At 37.4% G+C, this 19526-nt stretch overlaps 1 protein-coding gene across 1 annotated transcript in view; it reads left to right on the forward strand.

The window, feature by feature from the left end:
- LOC128214213 (uncharacterized) overlaps positions 1-19526 on the forward strand; it is a 78590-nt gene that overhangs the window by 37792 nt on the left and 21272 nt on the right. The window contains exons 2-4 of the mRNA XM_052920563.1: positions 8307-8442; positions 9056-9132; positions 17020-17100. Of these exons, the coding sequence (XP_052776523.1) occupies positions 8307-8442; positions 9056-9132; positions 17020-17100 (294 nt within the window). The remainder of the gene's footprint in view (positions 1-8306; positions 8443-9055; positions 9133-17019; positions 17101-19526) is intronic.

Below are 19526 nucleotides of genomic sequence, written 5' to 3' on the forward strand. Positions count from 1 at the left end.
TGAAGGACGCGCACTGTTCTATTTATATACGCATGAAGGACGTACACTGTTCTATTTATATACACATGAAGGACGTACACTGTTCTATTTATATACACATGAAGGATGTACACTGTTCTATTTACATACACATGAAGGACGTACGCTGTTCTATTTATATACACATGAAGGACGTACGCTGTTCTATTTATATACACATGAAGGACGTACACTGTTATTTTTATATACACATGAAGGACGTGCATTGTTCTATTTATATACACATATAGGACGTGCACTGTTCTATTTATATACACATGAAGGACGTGCACTGTTCTATTTATATACACATGAAGGACGTGCACTGTTCTATTTATATACACATGAAGAACGTGCACCGTTCTATTTGTATACACATGAAGGACGTGCACCGTTCTATTTATATACACATGAAGGACGTGCACTGTTCTATTTATATACAAATGAAGGACGTGCACTGTTCTATTAACATACACATGAAGGGCGTACACTGTTCTATTAACATGCACATGAAGGGCGTACACTGTTCTATTAACATGCACATGAAGGACGTACACTGTTATTTTTATATACACAAGAAGGACGTGCATTGTTCTATTTATATACACATGAAGGACGTGCACTGTTCTATTTATATACACATGAAGGACGTGCACTGTTCTATTTATATACACATGAAGGACGTGCACTGTTCTATTTATATACACATGAAGGACGTGCACTGTTCTATTTGTATACACATGAAGGACGTGCACTGTTCTATTTGTATACACATGAAGGACGTGCACTGTTCTATTTATATACACATGAAGGACGTGCACTGTTCTATTTATATACACATGAAGGACGTGCACTGTTCCATTTATATACACATGAAGGACGTGCACTGTTCTATTTATATACACATGAAGAACGTGCACTGTTCTATTTGTATACACATGAAGGACGTGCACTGTTCTATTTATATACACATGAAGGACGTGCACTGTTCTATAAACATACACATGAAGGACGTGCACTGTTCTATAAACATACACATGAAGGGCGTACACTGTTCTATTAACATACACATGAAGGACGTACACTGTTATTTTTATATACACATGAAGGACGTGCATTGTTCTATTTATATACACATGAAGGACGTGCACTGTTCTATTTATATACACATGAAGGACGTGCACTGTTCTATTTATATACACATGAAGAACGTGCACTGTTCTATTTGTATACACATGAAGGACGTGCACTGTTCTATTTATATACACATGAAGGACGTGCACTGTTCTATTTATATACACATGAAGGACGTGCACTGTTCTATTTATATACAAATGAAGGACGTGCACTGTTCCATATATATACACATGAAGGACGTGCACTGTTCTATTTATATACACATGAAGGACGTGCACTGTTCTATTTATATACACACGAAGGACGTGCACTGTTCTATTTATATACACACGAAGGACGTGCACTGTTCTATTTATATACACACGAAGGACGTGCACTGTTCTATTTATATACACACGAAGGACGTGCACTGTTCTATTTATATACACATGAAGGACGTGCACTGTTCCATTTATATACACATGAAGGACGTGCACTGTTCTATTTATATACACATGAAGGACGTGCACTGTTCTATTTATATACACATGAAGGACGTGCACTGTTCTATTTATATACACACGAAGGACGTGCACTGTTCTATTTATATACACACGAAGGACGTGCACTGTTCTATTTATATACACACGAAGGACGTGCACTGTTCAATAATATCTACAGAAAGTTAGTTTACTATGATTCACACACGTTACAATAATTTCCTACAATACATTCCTTGCCTATTTCCGAGAATAAGGGAACGATGGAGTTATTACAGCACTGTCATATACAGTGATGGGAGAAGGCGAAGTTCACTCAGCAAGATCTTACAGGCACGCAATAGTTCTTAACAAATCGATCGAAGAAAATTCTTCTGAGGCTGTAAATACGAAAATATAACAAGATCAGCATTGTTTGTCTCCTTTATTTAATAAACACATCTTATTGATTGAACGAAAGAAAATATATTCTACCGATCGTCTGAAATGAATTTATATCAATTTACCTCGAAGTCTGGTAATATTGTTAAGACCCCGCAAGTGAAAGACTTAGAAATTTGTTCAGATGTTTGGATGTTTAATTACTTCAATTGAGAACTGGATATTAAAACTCTATCTTAAAATGATGCATCCTCGGAGAACTCTTTGAACGCAATATGAGAAAATGTAAGGTAGAATAAACATTTTTAACTGTTTAATTATTTTTCATTTTGGTAAAGATGTTTAAATGATTGTGATTTTTTGGTAAGATTGAAAATGAATGAATTTAGCCGAAACTAGTTCATGAAGAAAAACAATCATGAATATAAGGCCACCTGAACGTACATTTCACATCCAGCTTCCTTTCTGTTTTGCATAAAGCTAGGCGACCTGACCTTGAATCAAGAAACAAACATGCAGATGAATTGCCTGATAATAAACAATGCAACCTTCCTGATTTTCTGTTGATTTGTAATGTACGTGAATTTAGCGGCCTAGCGACCTAGCGGCGTGAAGTTACCGGCCTAGCGGCGTGAAGTTAGCGGCCTGGCGGCCTAGCGGCGTGAAGCTGGCGGCCTAACGGCCTAGCTTGATCGACTTTTTTGAAAAAATGTTTATGATCGCTTCAGAGTGATAATTTGTGCATTATAACAGTTAATCATTGTTTTAGAATAAAACGTATAGAAAAATGTTCTGAATAGAAAATAATTTAAGGCCGCTATATTAATGTATGAATAAGAAACACTGATTTATCACAGTTTTCCAAAAAACGCATTAGCAATTGCTTTGAAATAGAGAAAAAAAATAGGCCGTTAGACCGCTAGGCCGCCAACTTCACGCCGCTAGGCCGCCAGGCCGCTAGGCCGCTAACTTCACGCCGCTAGGCCGGTAACTTCACGCCGCTAGGCCGCTAACTTCACGCCGCTAGGCCGCTAACTTCACGCCGCTAGGCCGCCAACTTCACGCCGCTAGGCCGCCAGGCCGCTAGGCCGCTAACTTCACGCCGCTAGGCCGGTAACTTCACGCCGCTAGGCCGCTAGGCCGCTAACTTCACGTACATTGATCTGTAAGCATATTGGTTAAGTTTTAAGGGAAATATCCCGTAACCAGCACATGTTTCCATTTCAATCTTCTAGACTTCAGACGTAACATTTTATTAAAGTCAGACTCAGGACGTTAGAGAACATGTGCTCTGAAAATAAAGTTTAATAAATTAAGTTGATTTGTAACATCCCCAGAGATTAGACTCAAAAGTGCAAATCCTTATTTTCATTGTAAAATCTCTACTTTTAAAACATTATGGTGAACATTGCTGTATATGTGACAATGTCCACGTGTTACTGTTATTTAAACCACGTTAAACCAAAGAAATACTATACGTATATAGCTTTTGTCTCATTTAAAAAAAATCCATTTCAAAAAAGACAAAAGAAAGAGAACAATGGGAGAAACTATACCCTCTTATTTTAACCCGTTTGCTCAAGAAAACAAAAACAAAAGAGAAACGTTTACAGTCGTACAATAGACTGTCACCTTGTACGAAGCTATGTATTGCATCTTAGTTTCTAGTTCGACAACAACATGCGGTGTCTTCCATCAAATATAAACAATAATGAAGGGGGGTAATGCATGTATCTAGCCGCACGAGATAACATGTGTCACGTGTAATTTCCCACATCATGTGAATGTTTGTTTGCACGAGCTTTCGTATAGTAAATTGGTGCAATGATAAGGTTTGCAGGTTTAACAGTATTAGATTCTTCGAAAAGCAACCCAAGAATAGCAGTCTTGTATTTAGAATGAAGAATCTTTTATAACGTGAAAAAATGTAATTCTCAGCAATAGATTTGTCCATTTCTTGTTCAATGTATCTGCTCTGGTAAGAGGAGCTCACGGTTATTCGCTAACCTTTAAACGAGTTACTTGTTAAATTAGCAAACTATAAGAAAACAATCAAGATTTCAAGAAATTCATTATTTTCTTCAAGTTTGAGTGAATGACAAAATCTTTCCTGTTGAAGCCTTCATCTAAACCAGGCTTCTATATTGATTCTTGGCCTCTCGTGAAAGCAGTTAATCGTAATGAAAGCAATCTTCCAACATTGCTGTATTTATAAGAGTACCCAACTGGTTTCATTGATGGAAATATGGCGTGATCTTCATGTTAAATAATTTTCTACGAAATTGCCCTTTTTCAGATACACACCGTTCTAAGGTTTTATTCAGACTATTTAGACATTGGTTTAGAAACGATTCAGTGTCGGACAAGCGTTTTGTTTTTCCCATACATCAAAGAATATTCGCACCGGGTATCCGGCGCATTTGTATAGACAAATATCGGGGCGTTTCAATAAGCGCCATGTTCCATTTCCGGCGGGCTTGATTTGATGCACCAAAGAACTTGTTACTTGTGGTTCAACAGTAATCGACTTAAGGCTTCATCGATCAATCTATTTATAACATTAATGAGATTAATTCATGGCATTTCGCTAATGAGTACAGTTCATAAGATTTCTAATTTCCCCCAAATCGAACAATTTCACTTCTCTCCTGGAATTTGAATTAAAGGCATTGTCTGTTCGGAAAACAAAATTAATAGGAAATTCTTGATTGACTGTAACAGATCCAGAAACTTCCCCCAATCCAAGCTGTTATTAATGGGTAAACTTTTAATATGTACTTCATGAAATGTTGAATTATCACTCACCAAAGTGTTCTGCCATCGCATTTTTCCCGATCGCGATATAAAAATGGGAACATTGGTCAAATTCCGTGATTCTGTAAAAATAATCTGCGGACAAAGTGTATAGCCAGTGTTCGCTGTAGACGCGTTCTTGACAGAAGTCTGTCTTCATCTATTCATTGTGGATTTTCTGTGTAGACATGCAATCGATATTCCAATTAAGTCGTAGATTCACAAACATGCATTTGCATGGCATTCGCAATACTAACGACTTACTGTCTAGCGTCGAGAATTTCCAAGAAAATAACGAACTTGATCCGCTACCAAAGCGGGGAAATATATTAAAGTTGACACAAGTACGCCATTAGGAATATTCTAGTGCATTCAAACATGCGATTCCAGCTTGATTGAAAGTACCTGGGTCTGCACAATGGGTCTAACAGTACATTGTTTTCCAAAACGGTCTAGAACCGTATGAAATTAGAAGGCCGGTAAGTCTGTTTAGCTCCGAATAGATAGATAATGTGTATGCAAAACATGCATGCAGTGTGCTAAGGTTTCAATGAGTCAATACTTTGAAAAACGTATTGCAATTGCAGAAGTTAAAACATCAGTTGTGCAGAACAACGTTATAATTGCAGACTCTGTAACATGATATCAGATACTTTCAAAAGTGTTACCGGCTATTTGTCAAATTTATAAATAATTGTTATGACTGACATATTAACAAAATGATAATTTTAATTGGATATTTTTTCATGTATCAAGTTATTTTAAATACATTTTTAAAAGGGGTTACTTCTTAAAAACAACAAGGCTACGTCTGAGAACCAATTCACCTTAAAACCTAACCCTGGATATTTAAGTAACAGAGATCTTAATATACCATTGTGAACAACCGAGATAAGTAAGGTCTAGTTTTCTTTCAATGTTACAATTAAACAAGATGCATTTCACTTTGAAGGTCACACAAAATTATGAAAATAGCTCTCAAAACAAACAAAAAACAATCAATTTCCCGGCAACTCTTAAAAATGAAAGACCGTGAGTTCCGTCTAAGTGGTAATTTAATGCCCTCACTGAACATCTATTGTTTGTTTATTAAAGTAATATTTGGCGTGTCCAGGCCTAACTAAAAAAAATACATTTTGTTCGGGTTACCCGACCCTACCTACGGAATAGGCGCCGACCCTACCGTTTTTATAGTCAGTTTGAAAAAAAAAAAAAAAAAAAAAATAATAATATTTTTTTTTGCTCTTTTTTTTTTGCTTTTCAATATGAAGTTTAAAACCTTAAATGCTTATAAATAAGATACACCATTCTCCAATAATGAAAATTACATTCTTATATAAAGCCTAATAAAAAAAGCCTACCTACCTTACCTATTTTTGAAAAGGATGTAACCCTAACCAAACAAAAATTTTTAGGCCCCACAGGGAAAACACCCAATCAGTCTCCGACCGTTATTGAATGCCAGCAGTGGACAGTTAATTATCTGGTGTACCAGTAAAGATGCTTGTCATATGAACATCTTGAGTTCTAGATCTACTTTGGTAGACACGACTGTATGTACATGAAAGCATACAAGTTATGGCATACTTTTGTTATTGCCCACGTACATAAACTAGCATTATAATATTGACTGTTCATATCGTGTTGGTATAGTGTTGGTATCGTGTTGGTATAGTGGACATATTCTCACTAGTTTGCTTTCTTACCTTAACTTTAAATTTACAATGAACATCAGTTTATGTCAGTGACATATTTTGATTCCAATACCAATGCTTAAGACATTTCTGTCATTGTTTCCAGATTGCTGGTATAAAAAGCTACTTTTGTATAACAATTTCCCATAAATAACGCATCGTCGGAACGCATTTATCACATTTAACACTTATCTAAAAATCTACGAGCGATTATCCACCAGAAAATAGTTCCATTAAGCCGGTTATTAGACCTCTATAGACCTACAGACGGGCCCCATGCAGATGCCATGAATTATTTCTCCGTTGGAAACGTAAATTCCAAGCGGAGAACCTGTAAGAAGATTTCAAACATTACATTCATTACCCGTTCATCTCATGCTATTTGAAGTACAACTCTTATACTTCAGGCTCATGAACGTTTCAATGATGGTGTGTTTTTTGTTTGAATTCGCATGTTTATTACTGTAAATATTTTGTTTTAGCATTCTACTGCTTACACTCTTTGAGAGGTCTAAGAAATTTAACTTCTTCCAGTTCCACAAAACGTATCATAAAAGAGATATAAACGGTTCTGGTAATCTTAACATGATTAGATGATGTTTTTGTTCCGCAGTTGTTTTTAACTTGTGTTTTTGCGGGAGTAAAGTGGTTCATTAATTTCTTGCTGGTTTTGTTGGCAGATGAATTATAGTTTTGCGAACATTGATTTACAGCAACTAGTTTCTATTCTTGGGTGCTGAGAGACTCTTTGATCGCAAATGTTTTTCACAACGATGTCATTATGTAATGGTTTGTGTAATTAGTTTGACAAAGATGCAGATGAAGGTTTTGATACGAACAAAAGAAAAGGAGACATATTTCAGTTCAATTGATTTGGGTTGATTGTATTTTCCATTCCTTGAATGATGTACATGCAATACGTTGATAAATGTTAAATACTAATTTATACTTTCACAAAATTGCTGTAAACGTTCTTGATATGTGCCAAAAAAAGTTGAGTTGATCTGGGCAATGTACATAATTCCTTCGGAAGAGTGAACGGATGCCATTTTTTAAATCATGTTTATTTTGGCAACACACACCATGTAAAAATGTTACTGAATAATCGGTTTCTCGCATTATTAGTGCGTATTGCAAATCAATTGCACTTAAAGGTACGTTGGTGTGAAAATTTGTCTGAAATTTCGCAGATCTTTTTTATCGTCGTTTAGGCTTTAAAGGTGTTTCTCAAAAATGCACGTTAACATTGAAACATATCTTTTTATTAGAGACAAGGCGTTATCGGTACTTAGATAAAATTAGTTACCAAAAATAATGAAATTATACCATATAGAAACAACAGCAGACATGCGTATGAACCGCCGGCCTTGTCATTTGTAGTTATGAACATGTATTATTATGTTTTTATATTTTATGTTGTGCAAACATGTAAATGTTTTGTGCGAATTCGTAACAGGTTTTGCGTTTGAACTTATATTTTGATTTTTTTGTTTTATAATTTAGATACATCTTTATATCATGTAGGTAACTTATTGGGCTATGTGAACCCTTAATTAAAGTATAGCCATACTTCTATATAGTGTGTCCGTTATATAATAGTATAGCATAATTTGTTGTTATACTTTGAATTCAGTCCAATATCTGAAATCAGAAAGAAAGAAATTTTGCTTACTTCCGGCGTTTTAAAGTTGCCACTACATTATATATTAAATATATAACATTTGGTATATGTCCCTTAATCAACTAGCGACAGCATACCTTCGTGGTGCTCTTGTCTTATAACCGTTCATCTCCTCAATTTCAGGTTCCGAGTGTTATTTCCCGGTGGAGTGGCGGGGTCAGTGGCATGAGGGCAGACGGACGGACATATCCATTAACAGTATGACTCACAAGGGCACCTGCATACAGCGAGAGGGGAACAAGTTCTTCATGCTTAACAAGTAAGTGTTGTACACAAAATTGTGTATGTACGAAGTAAGACAGATGTACAGAGCCACACTTGGACGCAGTCTGGCCAGGGAAATGCCGCCTATTTAGCTAAACAGGCCGTGTATGCACCTTTGAATTGTAACGACATAACAAAGAAAATGTTTAGATGATGAAACTATCTGTTTAGGTAGTCATGATATAACAAAGAGACAATATTGATATACGATAAAACATAGTAGATATTGGTACGGCGACGGTAAGAAAATTTTCATAGCCATACTCAAAATGCCGACTGTTCAGGCAAGTTCTTATTATTTGTTTAGAGTGATTGTTTTACAGGCCTTTTATCAAGAAGAACAGCAAAGCTTGATGGCACAATGTACGGAATATACGTAGCATGCCAGACATAATATCCAGAACTAGCTTATGTTATTAAATCATGCAGACAAGATAATAAGCCAAACGGTTCTAAATGACGCCACAAATAGAAAAAAAAACTTACGACCCTTTTGCTTGTACCTTTTTAGATGAACTCCAAAGTTCATGACGTAATACAGACACACAGCTGGGCTAATATTTCATTTTCTTGTTGAACTGATAATTTCATACGAATGTGTTTTTCAGGGATTCCAACAACAGAAAGTGTTTCATCTGTCTCGTCTTCACCCAGTGGCATCCAAACCTGCTGCAGTATAAAGCCAGTAAGATAGCCTCTTGTTCCACTTGTACGGACCACCAATTTAGAAAATCACATTGATGACAAAGTGAAACAAAGAGTCAGGAATACCTTATGTATCGCTAACAGGGGGCCTTTCGCTACGTTATGAATACCTTATGTGTCGCCAACATGGGGCCTCTCGCTACGTTATGTATACCTTATGTATCGCCAACGCCTCTCGCTACGTTATGTATACCTTATGTATCGCCAACATGGGGCCTCTCGCTACGTTATGTATACCTTATGTATCGCCAACATGGGGCCTCTCGCTACGTTATGTATACCTTATGTATCGCCAACATGGGGCCTCTCGCTACGTTATGTATACCTTATGTATCGCCAACATGGGGCCTCTCGCTACGTTATGTATACCTTATGTATCGCCAACATGGGGCCTTTCGCTACGTTATGTATACCTTATGTATCGCCAACATGGGGCCTCTCGCTACGTTATGTATACCTTATGTATCGCCAACATGGGGCCTCTCGCTACGTTATGTATATACTTTTTGAACATTTGTCCCAGTGACCTTCTTTTCTATCATCAGCCATGACTCGTATAATAAACCTTATCTAGATTAAAGAGAGACTTATATTCTGACAAAGTTTCATGAAGATTTGGGAGGAAATGTAATGAACAGTGTTAATTGGGTTTTCGACGTTTGACCTTGATACCTAGTGTATGCTTGGACCTGACCCATAATCAAACTTGACCAACATAACAAAGATACATATTCTAGCCTGGGTTAAGGAAGATTACGAAGAAAGTGTATCTTTATTGTGAACAAGGTTTATCAAACATTTAAACTAGTAACCTTTATTTTGATCCCATAAGAATATTAACAAAGCGTGTTGAGCATTTAACCTATTGAACTACCTTTTGATCGGACATGACCCTTAACTCACCTTAGATTTTAGACATAGTCAGCAATCTGACCAAGTTTTATGAAAATTTGATAAAACATATATTTTTAAAAGTGAAAATAAGTTACTGAAGTGATGATTTAAAACCTGGGTGGCACTTAAAAGCTGCGTTCCTTTCTGAAAAGAACATCGGCTCTGTGGCGCTACCCTTGTCATATGCTAATCTACCTCTGTGACTAGTATCGACCACGGGCATAGTTGTCGTGCGAAACTGTCAGTCGCGTAATCTTTGATAATCAAGTATGGAATCGATGTAATTACATGCATAGCTCTATGACAAGATCAAGCAGATCGATTCATAAAAAACTTTTCTTTCAATTACGTTTCGTACTAGATTGAACACGGTTTCCTAGACGATATGACAGATTAAGGAAACTTCCAATTATATGGGTATAGAATTAATCTGTTGATGTCAACAGTTATTATTTAAGGAATGAATTGCGGGCTTGATGTCATTATCGGGGTATGAACGCAATTGGGCTGGTCAAAGTGTGTGGAGTCCGAAGGACTCCACGAGTACTTTGACCAGCCCAATTACGTTCATATCCCCGATAATGAACGCAATTGGGCTGGTCAAAGTGTGTGGAGTCCGAACAGTACTTTGACCAGCCCAATAACGTTCATATCCCCGATAATGACATCAAGCCCGCAATTCATTACTTATATTTACACCAATAGTTCATTATTTCATTTAAGAATTGTTAAAAAAACTTATTTTCATTTAAAAAAACTTTTCAGTAACCCATTCCTACCCATTCTGTAAATAGAACGACCCGACTCTAACCGGAAGCATTTTTTTTAAATGACGTCACAATATCGCGGGAAAAGATCAACCACTTGAAATCACTTTTAAACGTAAAATTCAAACAGTTATGGCAACTAAACATTTAAAATTTAAAAACTAACACTTTCTAAAATGTTGATTTATATTTTAGGGGACCTTCTGACACAATACAAACAATAACAAGATAAATATTTATCATGTATATTGTTATGCAATGAATTGCGATCCGAACATATCCGAAGATGTTGCGTTCATCGATTGATGAACGCAATTGCCGAAATGACGTTCATTTAAGGAATGGAAGTTGAGGTGTAAATATATGTTTATGGTGGTATGCTATAAGCGCTGCGCTGAAACGAAAGTTTGTAAAAGCAATAATCTGTAACCAAAATCAGAATCTTTGCAGTGAACCGAGAAACAGAAACTGAACTCATTGCACCGTTGTCGATGTCATATTAGATATATGACTAGATTTTTCTCTGATTCTGAGTAAACCGATTCAAAAGGTACAACCATCTTTGATCCTAGCATAAATCATGACCCACTGGTGGTCTTAATTGATTTACCAGATTAATACATGTCCAGAATGGACATGGCGTGAATTCCGAACACATACAAGAGTATCCCTTTAACTTTCACGTCAAGGGTCTAAAATCAATTCATCTGTTAAACAGACCTACGCGCTACATTAAAAATCAAAGCATGTCTAGGATTCCAAGTAAAATGAACCAACACTGCAGGAGCGAACCTACAATGGAAAACCGCTGGTACCATTCTACATGCTGAAAATATGGATGGAATGACAATCGATCAATCAAATAGTCTGAATCAATAGCGAGGGTGAAATGGTAGCGAGCATCTTCATTTTTCGCATTAATTCTCCACACACAGAGCGCGCATTTGCAAGCTATGACGTGTTGTAGGGCGAATTTTCACACAATACCTCGTCTGTAGGTTTCTTTAAGCAATTTTAGGTTGAACTCTGCCAGCATATGGTAAATATGTGATGGCATTCATGTACATGATTCGGAATATGTACTAGTTATACTTTTTGTAAATTCATTGATTGACAATTGTGAATCAAACACATATGAGACCCCTTAAATCCTACATCGAATGCTTTAATGAAAAATAAAGAAATTTCAACCGGGATTCAATTCTGTACATAAGATATTTAAACAAGCATCTTGGTGAAATTCGAGTATTGCCAAATTCCTATCGGAAGACGATTGATTGTCGTTAGGATGAAGAACGATATTCTTATTTCCCTGGCAATGACTTTTCTGACCAGGCGATGACGCTGTGTAAATACCTGTAGACATTATTCCGTCAAAGCTCATCCGTCATTATTAGACCATTCCACAAACGAGTTAATCGGCGTCAGAAAACACCACACCACCATCATGCTTGCCTGCCATAAACGATTACTCCGTTCCATTCCTTGTCATGTTCTCCGCATTCCGGTTGCCATGTTTTGTTGCGCAATGTTTGATTACCGCACGCACGCACGCACGCACGCACGCACGCACACACACACACACACACACACATATATATATATATATATATATACGGTTTTATGCCAGGCTATATCTGTTTTCATTAACCATTATCTGTATCATAATAATGAGTTGACAACGTTTCTTTACATTTTTCAAGAAATCGTTTAATAAACACACATTATAAATAAAATATTACTACAGTGTAAATAATGGCAATTTTTCTATTTTGATTGCAAAATACGTACTTTTGATTTTCGTTTACCTTAACCGAAAATTAAAAGTGAGCCAGAAACAGACAACTGACAGACAGAAACAAATGCACACGAAACTGTATAGTTTCCCATAGGATGAAGCGATTAAAGAGTACAATCGATAAATCGTAGCTGACAATGGTATGTCAGTGACATTCGTTAGTGGTTGTCCAAAATTGATGTCGCGAATGTTTCTTCCGGTAATTACGCATTTTTTGTAATGGTATTACTTACATGTACTTGGAGCGTATGCATCAATTTGAAACTTAAACATGTGCGAGTATTATGCATGCGATTTGTTTTTATGTTATTTCGTTTAGTTATTAAAGAATTAAAGGTTTATGGAAAATTATTAATTGTTCCAACAAAGCATGACTATATTATCACAATTGCTACTTCAAGTTTGAACCATGTAAATGATCATGACGATACCAAGTTAAAAGAAAGTATTTCCAAAGAATATAATGAACTTTCGATTAATTGTCCGATAGTAAATCGTAATGCTTGGTCCGTTTTGATTCGGTTATCTATAGCAAAGATTTCCGATTTCCAAACACTAGTTTCCCATATGTTATCTAGTGGGGTTTACCACCGTATGGGATATATTTATTAAAAGTGGCATTTCGTACCAATATGAGTGACACTAGCCAAATTCTCCAAAGGTTGCGTAACTTAAAGCCAATACAAATGTTGTGCTTCTATTTTAACTTTTGCCATTAATTGTTAATTAACCGAATGATCAAACTTAAACGCAGATGTCATAACTCTTAAAGTTTTCAGAAACAGTGTGACACCATTTAATTGCGCTCATCCATACTACAAAAATATGTAGTGAATGCTTGATTTTTGGACGGTACTGCGAAGCAGTGCCGTTCATAGGTATCATGCTACTTTTGGTCCCCGGCTTTATACCTCAAACAGGAGCGTCTAGGAACCAGTTTTAAACGGAAGTGCACGGCCAAATAAAATAGACCCTTTGTCCGCTATTCATAAGTACGCGAGTCAAGTAGCGCCCAGAAGCGGCTGATTCATATTGTAGTTCTTTATTGAAAATTACCTGCTATACCTTGGTATCATGTTGCAATAACCATGCATTTATTTTCTCTTGGCCTTACTTTATTAATTATACTGATATTTATATAAAAAAAGTAGATTTGCTCTCTGAAGAGATAAGAAGAAAGAAATGAATAAAATGTTGGTGTTTTAATTCGAATGGACATAAGTTTACCCCAAAAGATAAGCCATTTCATTCGTTGAAGAAACTTGATAATGTCAGGCACTCATTACCACTTAAACAAAGGTTTCAATGGAAATTGTTCAACAGAACATCACCATCCTAGCACTGGCATCCTAGCTATTACTGGCATTCTAGCACTGGCATCCTAGCTAGCACTGGCATCCTAGCACTGGCATCCTAGCACTGGCATCCTAGCTAGCACTGGCATCCTAGCACTGGTGTCCTAGCTAGCAATGGTATCCTAGCACTGGCATCCTAGCTAGCACTGGCATCCTAGCACTGGCATCCTAGCTAGCACTGGCATCCTAGCTAGCACTGGCATCCTAGCTAGCATTGGTATCCTAGCTAGCACTGGCATCCTAGCTAGCACTGGCATCCTAGCACTGGAATCCCAGCTAGCGCTGGCATTCTAGCACTGACATCCTAGCACTGGCATCCTATCTAGCACTGGCATCCTAGCACTGGCATCCTAGCTAGCACTGGCATCCTAGCACTGGCATCCTAGCTAGCACTGGCATCCTAGCACTGGCATCCCAGCTAGCACTGGTATTCTAGCACTGGCATCCTAGCACTGGCATCCTATCTAGTACTGGCATCCTAGCTAGCACTGGCATCCTAGCTAGCATTGGCATCCTAGCTAGCACTGGCATCCTAGCTCTGGCATCCCAGATAGCACTGGCATTCTAGCACTGGCATCCTAGCACTGGCATCCTAGCTAGCACTGGCATCCTAGCTAGCACTGGCAACCTAGCTAGCACTGGCATCCTAGCACTGGCATCCCAGCTAGCACTGGCATTCTAGCACTGGCATTCTAGCTAGCACTGGCATCCTAGCACTGGCATCCTAGCACTGGCATCCTAGCTAGTACTGGCATCCTAGCACTGTCATCCTAGCTAGCACTGGCATCCTAGCTAGCACTGGCATTATAGCACTTGCATCATAGCTAGCACTGGCATCCTAGCAGTGGCATCCTAGCTAGCACTGGCATCCTAGCTAGCACTGGCATCCTAGCTAGCACTGGCATCCTTGCTAGCACTGGCATCCTAGCACTGGCATCCTAGCTAGCACTGGCATCCTAGCACTGGCATCCTAGCTAGCACTGGCATCCTAGCTAGCACTGGCATCTTAGCACTGGCATCCTAGCTAGCACTGGCATCTTAACACTGGCATCCTAGCTAGCACTGGCATCCTAGCTAGCACTGGCATCCTAGCTAGCACTGACATCCTAGCACTGGCTAGTGAAGTTACCGTTTCACGGAAATTTTCAGCAAACTGTTTCTTGACAAAATGTACAATTTCGGTTAAACTTTGGAGCAGGATATTTGATATGTTTTGTTATCCATTTTCAATTGTAGCTACGAAAGTGGATTCTTAATTTAAACTTTCCAACAACAGTAATGAAGAGATCGTTAAAGTGGCATTTCAAGCAATTGAAGACGTCAACTTTACATTCTGTGATTCCTCATTGCAATTAGGAAACGTATGCGTAAATGGGGTCTATAGAATGCCACTGCTTTAAGAGTGCATGAGGGATTTAGTTATGGAAAAGTGTGGATCAAATTAAAAAAAAATATATATGCAAACACATATGTAACATATGCTGATGTCTGTTATGTTATAAAATTGAATATTTTGCTTTTACATCTCGGAAGATTTTACCGTGTGCTAGATCCCCACCCCCATCTAATGTTTAGTGTGGGGAAAAGAGCATATCAAAATGTATAACTATTGTTTGATGGGAAAAGACCATATCAAAATGTATAACTATATTCTTTGTATTGTTTGGTGGGAAAAGAGCATATCAAATGTATAACTATTGTTTGGTGGGAAAAGAGCATATCAAAATGTATAACTATTGTTTGGTGGAATAAGAGCATATCAAAATGTATAACTTTTGTTTGGTGGGATAAGAGCATATCAAAATGTATAACTATTGTTTGGTGGGAAAAGAGCATATCAAAATGTATAACTATTGTTTGGTGGGATAAGAGCATATCAAAATGTATAACTATTGTTTGGTGGGATAAGAGCATATCAAAATGTATAACTATTGTTTGGTGGGATAAGAGCATATCAAAATGTATAACTATTGTTTGGTGGGATAAGAGCATAGCAAAATGTATAACGATTGTTTGGTGGGAAAAGACCATATCAAATGTATAACTATTGTTTGGTGGGAAAAGACCATATCAAAATGTATCACACTTTTTAGTTTGGGAAAAGACCATATCAAAATATAAACCACGTGTTTGGTGTGGGAAAAGAGTGTATCAAAATATAAACCACGTGTTTGGTGAGGAAAAAGACCATATCAAAATATAAACCACGTGTTTGGTGTGGGAAAAGAGTGTATCAAAATATAAACCACGTGTTTGGTGAGGGAAAAAAGCATATCGAAATATCAATACAAATGAGCTCACACAATTCATGGCCATATTTTATTATCAAAACTCTTGTATTTCATTTCAACCTCACTCACCGTATGACTGACTTTTATTGCAAGGCAACTATAGCTTTATTGGTTCAATATTCCGCTAGATATTATTTCCATACTTGAAGGAAAAGTCGATATGATAAAATTCCAAGATATGTCAAAACAATATCAAGATAAGATCAAACAAGCGTAGCAAAATTTATCATACAAGTGCGAAACGTCCAAATTCATTGCCCTGTCCGAAATAACTGAAAGTGCCATCATTAAATGCACTCTGTGTAAAGATTGGTATCAATATTTCAATATTTATTGCAACGTTGTACTTTTTACAATATATAACTTGGAATAAAGTGTGTTCAATATAAATATTTATAACAACCAGAACATATACTTTGTATGTTCTACTTCTGTGATCAATTGACATTTATACAACAACAACACGTAAATGTATGTTGGTAGTGTCACTGACCCCGCCACAGCAGTAATCCCAATTTGTATACGTTTGTTTATGGTTGCATTGATAGTATAAGATGTGATTGTCCTGTGTATGCAAAATGTGACGTCCTGTGACTGTCCTGTGTATATCTGATAAGGTGATGTCCCTTTCTTGTAGACACATGGTTTTAGATTTCGAGGCCTAGATCGGGTAGAGTTTTAATGGCTACTGTGCCTGTCACTGTAATTTCATGTGATTTAAATGGCCAACCTCCCTTCAATTTGATATTTCTATTATTTCAGGTCGCTGTTGGTATGACGAATCATTTTCGGACGTCTGTGGGTTGATCAACGGTGATGCCCCCTTACACACTTTGGTCAAAGGCAAGTATTTATTTTATGTTTTTACCTACGTTTTACAGTAACTTGCTGGGCACCAACCCCTCGTGTATATCTTAATGTTACTTGTATTGTCATATGTTTGCAAAGTGTATGTACAGCATATAACATGAATACGACTATAACAGTGAAACTACATTTACTGCAAATCGACCCTAAGCAAAGTTTAAGTCTCATCATAAGTATTTCAGAGCTATAGATTGACTGTGTCACAAAACGATGCGATTATGGGATACATATTCAAATACTTAGATAAAAGTAAATAAACACTGAACAAATATAAACTATTCCTGACATTATTGAATTCTGAGACAATTTGATGGTTCTTGGAAGTAATTACAAACATATTCATTATGTTATAACATCCATGAATACATTTAATATGCACCAGTCAATTACAACCACGCCCCCCCCCACCCCGAAGCCCGGGTAAAATCCCCACTCTCTCTCTCTGCGGGGACCAACTGCTGGTAAAATCCCCGCCAAATGCCCCCGCAACCAAGGGACCCTAGGTAAGGCCCATCCCCCGCTATTATTTGCGCGAACACAAAACCACCATATTCAACCGAGGCCACCTGGAAGGTTAAAACACACCCCATTTCCCCGGCTATCCCCGGTATACCTCCGGACCTTGGGTTACAATTGGCAGGTGCATTAATAACGTATTTGCATTGACACATTTGATCATTGTTACCGGTTTCTACTTGAGCATCACAGCGACACTGTCAGCCCCGCGATGTCAGCCCCATTACAGCGCCACTGTCAGCCCCGCGATGATCTCTTCAGCGGGCATTTTGTTTATTAGTGAATATGTTATTCATGAAAAAACAGAGACCGTTGTGTTTGCTTTTGAGAAGTAATATTGTTCGACCGTTTTACATGATTAATCAATGTTTAATTTGAAATTTAAACCTTCAAATAGCTGCTCCCAGGAACCAAATGTCAAGTATGATTAACACATAGTTCAAGATAGGTTTCAATTTATGGATTGAAAATAAACATATCGTCCAAACGATATACCCTTTTAGCGAAGGAAGCTGTTTTCTATCGGATTACGCTACCAAATTTATTTAGTCTACAAATTCGAGATATGATGAGAATGTTACACTTTCTTATGATTTGGTGAGCCTTGTTTCCTGCATTTTGGATGATGATAAGCCAATTTATCATAATTGATTTATCCGAGTACACTTGCATATTTTGTAGTATTGGTATATAAAATTGAATTAAAATGAACAAAAGAAATTGGTTTGATCAAATGGATTTTTATCAAAACCCTGGCGCCAGAAAATGGATTTTCGGATTTGATTACATATTGCCGCTTCCGCGGACATTCCCAATATGCAAATTATTTTATATATATCGGTGTGAAAACGCATTGAAGGTATCAGAATTGAAATTTAAAACGTTTAAATGAAACTAAATTTGCAGTGTTAGCGGAGTAGTGTACGGCTGGGATGATGTTTACTCTTTAAATGTCAATATTACGTGACTAAAATAAATAAATCAAACGCTAAGTAGGAACAGAAAAGCACTTCGGCCAGGCTGTTGTTTTTTATGTGATAGTTGATAGAAGTAATGGAACGATAGGTCTGTAATTATGACAATGAAAATTATTCAAAATATACCAACATATCCTTCGCAGAAACGGTATTATATGCGTGAAACAAATTTGCGTTTACTCAACATCGAACTGATCTATCTAAAAGCAATGCTGTATGTGTATAAACAAAACACTATTATACAATTAATGCACCAGTCAATTGTAACCACGGCTCTCCCAGGTCCGGGGATAAGCGGGGACTTTGACTTTCGGTCCAGCCAAGCCCGGGTAAAATCCCCGACCAGCGGGGACAAACTGCTGGTTAAATCCCCGCCAAATGCCCCCGCAGCCCAGGGACCATAGGTAAGGACCATTCCCCGCTATTTTTGGCACGAAGACAAAACCACCGCATTTACCTGGCACTGCGCGGCCACCTGGAAGGTAAAAACACGGCCCATTTCCCCTGCTATCCCCGGTATACCCCCGGATCTGGGGGTGGGGGGCGTGGTTACACTTGACAGGGGCGTAATATCACTCACTGAAGAAGTCAAATATTAGAGTATTAAGACATTACCACAATCGTATAACTATGTATTCCACAGCAAAGACTTTCTTGGTGTCAATACTGCGAACAAATGCATCAAAACTAGCATATTTTAAGGTGTAACATGGAAGATATGGGAATTAACTTTATTCACCTGTTTGTTTATATGATACATTCTTTTCAGTGTGTTTTATAAATGTCTAAATGGAATTCACAAAATTAAAACCATCGCAGACTGCAGTAATAACCACAGCTCTTTAAACCCCTGCTCTGTATTGTATCAATATAAGTTTAATGAACTTGTCTTATTTTTAGGATTCCTCA

This window comes from Mya arenaria, chromosome 13 (genome assembly GCF_026914265.1).
Source record: "Mya arenaria isolate MELC-2E11 chromosome 13, ASM2691426v1".
NCBI lineage: Eukaryota > Metazoa > Mollusca > Bivalvia > Myida > Myidae > Mya > Mya arenaria.